Below are 8,779 nucleotides of genomic sequence, written 5' to 3'. Positions count from 1 at the left end.
AACTACCCCCCCTCTTCCCAAGCACCCCGCCCGCCGCTGACCTCGAAAACCAACAACCCCGCGGGAAGGGGGGAGGCCCAGGGAGCAGCCTGCTCCTGTTCCCTCCTACATCCCGGCGGCAGCTGGGCTGTGCCGAGAGAAGCAGGCTGGAGCCAGAGGCACAAAAACGGGGTCGGCCAAGCCGAGAAGAAAATAACCCCAGGCCAGTGGCCACATCCAGAAGAGACCCCCTGGCCTGATTTGTGCGGCGGCAGCGACCTTGAGCCGTGCAACCCGCTGGGGCGGTGATACCTCTGGGTGCGTGTAGGCAGCCTCGGCGTCCCGCTGCAGCGAGCTCTCAATGTCGGCAAGGCTGTTGGTGATGAGGCTGGAGCAGTTCTCCCTGTCTCTGTGGTGGGGAACCTGCGGACCCTCCTCCACATTGGCTCCTGCCTGGTGGCCTTCCCGCGTGAAGTTCCTGGACATGCCCTGGAAAAGCAGGAGAGGAGACTTTACCCCACATAAAGACAAGGGACACTCCACAGCTCCCAAACCACACAGCCCAGGAGCCAGCGAGCTCTGTGCTCACATCCTGGGCTCACAGCTGGGCTTTTTCATGGAGCTGGGCACTTCAGCTGCTACGAAGGTGTCCCTGACCCCGGTGGGATTCAGAAACCCCATCCTTGGTGTGCACATCCCAGATCGACTCTTTGCCACAGGGCCCCATGGAGTGGGAAAGTGGCCTTGAGATTCTTCAACACCCATCTTCAGCCACGCTCACCGGCTCATAGAAGGAAGAGGAAAAGCCAAGCTAAAACATCTAAAGTCCCAGCCTCGCGTTCTTTGCCTATGGCAGCAAGTTCACCTCACGTTTATTAATCCCACTTTCCTAGCAGGGTCCCATCCTGCCTGACCCCCAGGGAAAGTCCCTGAGGTTGGCATCCCACTTCTCTGTTTTCTGTTCTCCCGGTCCTGCCCCGCTGCTGGGCCACACAGCGCCTGCACTCAGGGACTGCTCCTCCCCACCAGCCTCCACTCCCACAGAAGAGAGGGAGAATTTGGGGGGACAAAAAGAGCCAGTGACGCTCAGAGAGCTGTGCTGGGACCGGGAGGGAGCTGGGGCTGGCTGCAGCATATCAGGCATCCCCAGGCAGGCAAACCCCTTTGCCCTTCTCAGCCCCTCAACCATAGTCACCAAGGGGTGGTTGCAGTCTCTGCTCATCGCTCCTTGGTCTTTTACCTCTTATATGGCAACTGCTTTGAATAGGTGGCACATCAATCAAAGCATTTTTGCACAGAGACTGGGGGCAGTTCCCCCTGATCCTTCATTTTCAATCTGTCCTGCCATTAATTTCTCCTAAAAGCCACCGTGACCTCCATCTGCGACCTCAAAATCACCAGCTGATGCAACAGCTGCAAGCAAAAGACAAAGCAGAGGAGCTGCCCTGCTGGAGGAGGCACTAGCTCTGCAGACCAAGTGTTTGGGGGTTCGTTCCCTTGACTGACACCATGGGTGTAAAATACCTTGTTGTGCTGGAAACATCTCGCAATACCTTCTCATCTCTGCAAAAATACCATCCTGAACTCAGTTAACCCCCGACCCCCTCCATGGGTATCTGAACTCCCGGGAATTGTGAGTCATGGCTTTATCACGCGGTTTTAAGGCTGAGTCAAATAATGCAGGGACTTTTCAGCCAGCATTTTGATGTAGCGAGATAAGGAACAGGGCACCTCATGATGCTCTCCTAGGAGCAGCAGCAGCTTTGACACCCTCCTCCTTTTGGGAGGACGGCTGATTCCGACAGCCTCATGCCCTTTATCACTTATTTTGTGTAATGTTTGGCTTATGACCTGCTCAGGGATAAAATCTGCCTCCCCTGGAGTGGGGAGGCACCACGAAAGCCTGGCCTGTGATGCCGCTTGAGGCCGCTCAGTTGCTTTGCCAGGGAGCAGCTGCCAAAAGCACACCCGCCGGGGAGGCCGATGCTTTGAAGCCATGCCAGACTCTTGTTCAGCATCTCAGCTGTCCGCTGTATCAGATCCTGTGGCCCATGCAGGGTGTGATCCTCCTCCTCCTCCTCCTCCCAGGAATTTCTGTGCTAAGCCAGCAGCAGGAAGCGTTTTACACCTGCTGCCTGTGTTGCCTGCCCCAGCCTCCATCTAACCCAGACCTCTCCTGCCCTTCTCCCTCCTGTCCAAGTGCCTGCAGGCAGCTTCAGCTGCTTGTTACGTGATCCTGCAACCCTGTTTCTAGGAAATTAAAGACCCAAATCTGAATTCTCCCCTCTTACACCTTCACTGCTCCATCTCTGACCAAACTGCTGCAGGCAGGCCAAGCTTTCTGCCCGTCTGCCTCGCTGCGACGGGCTGCGAGCGTAGCAGCCACGCTGCGAGGTCACCCCAACATGCCCAGAGAAGTGCCACCAGCACCACTCACGCTGAGCCCCCTGCGCAGGAACCGGCTGGTAGACGGGGCCACCCTGGTACCAAAGAAGAGTGCGGTGGTAGCCGCATGCGAAGTGATCACTTCTGTCATTTGTCAGTACTCAAACTCCTAACACTTACCTTACCTTAGCCTCCAACTCGACCATCAGCAAGGTCTCTGAGGAACCTGCAGTCCCCACTCACTGACCCGATGTGCTGTGTCACTCTGGTCTGGCCCATTTAAAGGTGACAATGTCTAACAGCATCGTTTTCAGTCAACTGGTTTCAGGGTGAGACAAATTCATGGACCACAGATCCATAAAGGATACCAAAAAAGGGTCGGTCCCCTCTATCATCCCTAATCCAGCTAACTGTGGATGTTAAATAGCAACAGACCATCAACCTGCCCCGACGGGGCCCTTGGTGTTCACCACAGCATCCCCTGCTCTGGGCGAGCCCAGTTCACCATGCCATGGGACAAGGCTTACCCCACCACCAGACACGTGGCTACCAGCGCCGTAGGTCCCCAATGGGGATGTGTGGCATGGGGGTGGCGGCACAGCTCCCACTTCCCTCGCTCCTCTCCCCTAATTAGCAAAGACTCAAGTAGCAAACCCAAGTAACGACTGGAGAATATGCTAAACCACAGGAAGAGGGTGGGATCGCAAACAAAAACATTGTTTCTTTGTTATTTTTAGACCTCAAAACCCCTTTTCCCTCTTTTGGGTCAGTCACCACGCTTGGAAACCCAAAGCCCCCCCAGACAAGCGTGCTCCTCTCGGCTGTCTCCTTCCTGACCCCGGGATGGAGCACGCCGTGCCTTCCCGAAACACTTTGCAAGTGGAATTTTGGCTTTATAAATCATCGCCTCTCAGCTCCTGGCTGCAGACAAACGGGACTGCTCTGCTCCGACAAGAATGTGGAATTACTGTCCCAGATACGGACCACGGGAGAAAACTCCAGTATTTAATCTGGCAACCTGTTGTTACATAGCTGAGCGCAGCTCAACAAACTGCGAGCCCCACGTTGTACTAGCCAAAGAAATATTAAACTGTATGGAAGTGAAAATGACTTTACTGAAAGTCTAATGCAAAAAACAAAAAAAACCCAAAAAAATAAAGGAAGGTACTTTATCTGTCTTTTTAGCAGTACTGAGGGTTGAGCTCTTTTTAAGCGCAGGCCAAGATGTAACTTGGTCCTTAAGGAATTTGACCTCCTTGGCTACCAGCTGTCCCGGTGAGCGTGTCCTGGCACCAGCCCTGAACCACTCACCCCCACATCAAACAGCACAAAAGCACCTGGCTGAGCGCAACTATCACGCCAGCACAGACATAAAATTGAGAAGAGGAAAAACTTGACAGCAGGCCCTTCGGACCCCGAGGAGATGCTGGTCCTGTTGAGGCCACAGCTGGGATCCCACACCCAGTTTGGGCCACGGGGGATGGAGGGGAACTGGAGAGGGTCAGGGGAAGCTGACAGGGTGGTGATGCCCCAGGCACTGCCTGCAAGGAACAGTGGAGATCGGGTTTGGAGAGCGTAGTCTGGTCTAGTTTGGACAGCCTGGTTTGGTCTAGTTTACTTTCAGCCAAATAGTTAATTAACATTTCTTCCAAAAGAAAGGAGGCTCAGAATGCACAAAGTGCTCGATGTGAAGCAAGTCCCACTGAAGGCAACGACCTCGAAGGAGAGCAGGACTCCTCTTACCTCCTCGAGCTTTTCCACCCGACCAACCAGCTTGGTTGTGACCGAGTGCAGCTTCAGCAGGTCCAAGCCATAAAAGGCACTTTCCAGCATCTCAACGATGGAGGACAGCTGCAAGGCAAAGGGAGCACACCGTCAGTCCGAGGCACTTGCTATAAAGTACCCTGCGTGGTTTCTACAGCTGAAAAGTCAAGGGCAACGCACGCATCTGAGCACAAGAAGTTTAATAAAATGCAAATTTTTCCTTACACAGCCCTGGCACATTGCTGCTGCAGTCAGGAGCACAGCATGCAGGGCTTTGGGAGCACGTTTTGGGCGGTGGGGATTAGTAAGCAGAGCAAGGAGGAGCACTGCCCTCCTTGCCAGCTCTAGGCAGGCTCTCCGACAAGCCCAAAGGCTTAGCTACCCCACTGGCGCTGTGACTGGCAACAAAAGAGAAAACGAGCAATGGCAGCTCAAATAAAAGCGAGTTTGACATCAGACTCTGAGTTCGTGCCATGCCATGCTTTTTTTCCTGGAACAAGAAGAAACTTGTTAAAAAATTTTAAAATGTTCACAAATCCAAGAGTGAAGCAACTGAAATTCAGTGCCAGCCTGCTAACAGCTTGCTTCCCCTGGAGAACAATTTTATCAGAGGGATGCTGCCTTCTCCTTCTAACTCATTTCAGCCATGCCCCGTATTTAATTCACCTCCTTCCTGCAGCAGGAAGGGTTGCATTGCCGCGTCCTGCCCAGCACCAGCCCCTGCTCACCAGTCCTGGGGATCCAGACAGCAACACCCTCGTTCTGCATTTCCTACGGTTCCTGGCACCCGCTCCGCAGGGGACGGCACCGAGACAGGCAGGGGCTGGTGGGGAGAGCTCCCAGGCCACCCCCTACCTCCACTCCCACAGGGACGGGCTCCCTCCAGTCCCACGTGTCCCCACATGTACAGTGCAGTACTTGCAGCCCTTACAGCCCTGAAGGCCAACAAGTATTTTCAATGCCTGGGAATTACTACAAGGCGGTGGTGACATTTTCTCCCAGCAGCTACAAACTGGTCAACAGAGCTCCATAAACATGGCAGAAGAGTACAGGCAGCACTGCTGGCAGCACTCTGAGTTTCCACCACGGCCTCTGCCGTCTCCCTGTGGAGCTGACAGCAAAGGAAAGATTTTTTTGGGCCAGATAAAATGGCAGCATCAAGAGACAAGACTGTTTTATGGCTATGCATCCACTTTCCACCAAGAACTGGATGGAGACGACGGATACAATGTGTGCAACCTGCCAGACAGCCACTGGAGACATGTGCTTTCCCTCCAGGCTGGATGATTTCCATCAGTGCACAAAGGCTGCAGACTTTATTAACCACCTTCCAGATCTTCCTGAACACAGACTCCTTGCACAGTCTCTGCACCCGAGACCCCCAAAACGCACGCTGCGCCTACAAGCAGAGGAGCAGCAAGCTGCGATTTCACAGAAATAGATCTGAGAGTCAGCTACCCCCGCCACCACCGAGTTGACCCTCCCCAAAACACCACACTGATGCACACAGCAGCTTGCTATTTCCTTCCCTTCACCCACTGCAGACTTTGGCTCTCGCTGTCTGATGGCCCATGCATTCCCATGGAACTTTATTAAAGGCACAGATGGGACCGAAACCTGCAGCCAGGATGCCCAGCACGGCCATTCGGCACTGTGTCGGGGTGCCCCAGGGATACCCCTGCTGCCTGGGCTTATCTACTCCCTTTCTCACTGTTCCCTTGGGGACCAGCACACCCGTTGTAAGGGAGCGCTCTCATTTTGGGGAACTTCCCACGGCTCTCCCAAAAACAGAGAACCCAGGGCCTTTGATGCAGAGCATAAGAAGGCCTGTTAAACCACAACAGATGCAGAGCACCGCTAGGTGCCTCCTGCTGCCGGACCAGGCAAGAGCGATGCTCTTCAGACCAGCAAGGAGAGTGAAAACCCCGGGGCTGTTAGGAGCAAGGAGGTGGCCTGGCCTGGCCCTCCTGCCCACCCACCACCGCAAAGCATGGGGGCTGCTCCTCATGAGTCACGGAGTAACTGGAGCCATGTCCTTTCCCAGCTTCTCCTGTAAGAGGTTGCTGTTCCCGGTGCACGCGACCCCAGGAGGGACCCTGTGCTCGGTGAGAAAGCAAGCCTGTTTTCACAGCTCCCGTGGTTTGACTTTTGCAGCAAGGAAAACCCCACGTGTGTATATTTGGATAAACCTTGTGAAATCATTTGGCCGCGGATCCTTGCGAAATGAGCGGGGGAGCCTGGGCCAGTTCCTAGAGGACAAGCTTTCACACCACAGCTGGCTGCGAGCAGCTCCCCAGTGGGAAGAGGCAGCCAGAGCCAAGGGCGCAGCTAGCCACGCCGCCCGGCTCCTCCCGGAGGCTGACCGGCTCTGGAGAGGACAGGGAGAGAGGTGCGAGCTGCGGGGGCAGGAGCGATGCCTGCCTCCAGGCAGGACACTTCAGGGGTGGCTCTGTCACCCCGGGGGGGGGGGGTCCCCTCCCCTTAACCGCAGCTCCTCATCTAAGGCCAAGTGGGACATCCTGGCTTCTCCTGCAGACAAGGGACCACCAAACAACTCCAGGCTGGGACTCCTCCTTCCCTGAAATGATGGATTATCTGCCTGTGCCTGTTTATCTTCCCTAGCTGCAGGGGAGCTTGGACAAGAAGCTGCTAACTGTCTGCAGTCGGACAAGATGAAACGCATCCTCGAGCTCCAAATTAATTAGAACAAACCCATCATGATGGCCCTGGCGGGAGGCTGCCCCGCAGCACCTCGCACGAGGCCTGCCTTCCCACCTGAGCTGGGCCTGGCAGCACCGCCACGGGGTACCTCCTGCCACCGCCCGCACCAGTGCCACCGGCACACGACCTTCTCCTCCGGGGACTCCCCAGGGCTGGACTGTGCCAGCGGCCCTTTGGGGAGGATTTCTGCTGCCCTTACCCAGGTAACAAACTGGAGAACTCAGTAGGGTCTGGTGCCAGCTGCCAAACCAGCAAAAGTAAGCACCCAAGAAAAGTCACAAGTACTTGGAACAAACACTGCCACGTTTGGAAGAGAGGTACATGTTACTGGAGAGATAAAATGCTAAACAGTATAGAAGCATCAACACGTAAAACAACAAAACCCACCCTGCCATCAGCCAGCTGCGTAACACACCCTCACGCTGACGCATCAGCAGCTTTTGGCCCACAGAAGCCAGAACCAGCTTTTTTGCGTGGGTCCTCGGGAGCCCATCTCTGCGATGGGAAGGAGACCCGGCAGCTGCTGAGCGGAGCAGAGCCGTCCCCCTGGGGACACTGAGCAGGGAGCAGCCCGGCCCCCCCCGGGCTCCCGGCACAGGCAGCCACGGCGGAGCCCAGGCCGCAGAGGAGAGCTCGGGCAGCGTGCTGCTGCGTGAATCATCGACTGCAGCTGCTTGAATCAATCCCTTAAGCTGAGCTTGATTTTCACATAAAACATCCAGATATAAAAGTAACTATGGCTTTTTTTTTTTTTTAAATGAAAAAAGTTGAAGAAAAAGGTTTTATAGAAAAAGCTCAGAAAGAAAAGGCTTCAGAAGATCTGCCCCTCCCAAAAGAGCCCCGAATTCAAGCCGCTCTCCTACCTTCAGGTCACTGCTCTCTGCCTCCCGCAGCTTCTTCAGCCTGAAGTCCCCCTCGCAAGGATTGAGCGCCGAGGGGGGGGCCACGCACGCACACTTGCAGCTGGGTCCCGACGTGATGGTTTCCACCGTGTAAAAATCCTCCGCTTTGAAAGCGCCTTCGTTAATCCTTTGGCAAGCTCCGCGGCCCAGGGGCCTGACCAGGCATTTGCACCGACAGTCGGAGCCTTCGGACACCGCCTTCACCTTGTCGTAGTCACCTAACAGCTGAGCACAGGTCACCAGCCATTAGCAAACTTCTGGTCCTCTGCTCGCCCAGCAAGGGGCAAGAACACCCTGGACCTTGAGGTCCGGGCAAGGACGCTTTGGACATCCCGCACCTCGAGGAAACTGACTGGCTCTCCCAACATCTCCTGACGGAGAAGTTTTCTAGAGAGCGCAGAGCTTTCTGATCCCTACCTACAAGGGGAAGAAAAACTGGCTTCTTCCAACAGGGCATGTTTTTATCCCACTTGGCGTAAACCAGACCTAGCCACTTTGAATTTTAAATAGGAGAATTTTAAATACGAACCCCATCCTCCTGTCTTTTAATGCTCTGTGTCCAGTAGACCCCATAAGTCACCTGCTACCCTGGAGCAAGGTTTCTTTAGGTGGGCAAAGAGGGTAAGGGTGCGCTGGAAGGGCGACTGAAACCCACCCTACAAGCAGCGTAACCTGGTGGTGAAGCAGTATTTCTGATTAGCCCCATACAATGCCAGGAATTTCCTTTACGGAGATTTGCAGACAGCGCTTCTGAAAGCCCAAGCACAAAAATAACTTTGACGGTATGTTTCCAATAGTCTCCACGTTAGCCATTTCCGAGGGCAGATAATAGCACACAGTCTGATCGGCCAAATCTAAGAACAGAGACCTCCGCTGCACCCCGCTGGCGGGGAAAGAGCCTGGATCCCTCCCCTCTGCACACAAAGAGGCTCCACCAATTCCCTTTGCAAGGAGCTCCCCGTCTGCCGAGTCCCCCCCGGGGAAACGACAGGATGGAGGCTGAGAACTGCTCCCCGTTGGGCTTCATC

General features: G+C 54.9%; 1 protein-coding gene across 1 annotated transcript in view; it reads right to left on the bottom strand.

Moving 5' to 3' along the window:
• Positions 1-8,779, bottom strand: part of OLFML2B (olfactomedin like 2B) — a 28,320-nt gene that overhangs the window by 5,700 nt on the left and 13,841 nt on the right. Inside the window, exons 3-5 of the mRNA XM_035900769.1 lie at positions 7,713-7,976; positions 4,108-4,215; positions 292-468 (exon numbers count right to left, since the gene is read on the bottom strand). Of these exons, the coding sequence (XP_035756662.1) occupies positions 292-468; positions 4,108-4,215; positions 7,713-7,976 (549 nt within the window). The remainder of the gene's footprint in view (positions 1-291; positions 469-4,107; positions 4,216-7,712; positions 7,977-8,779) is intronic.

The sequence above is a fragment of the Egretta garzetta genome, unplaced genomic scaffold (assembly GCF_000687185.1).
Source record: "Egretta garzetta isolate BGI_Z169 unplaced genomic scaffold, ASM68718v1 scaffold598, whole genome shotgun sequence".
In the NCBI taxonomy this organism is placed as follows: domain Eukaryota; kingdom Metazoa; phylum Chordata; class Aves; order Pelecaniformes; family Ardeidae; genus Egretta; species Egretta garzetta.
Note: the sequence above shows the minus strand (reverse complement) of the source record. Positions and strands in the feature narration are given on the sequence as shown.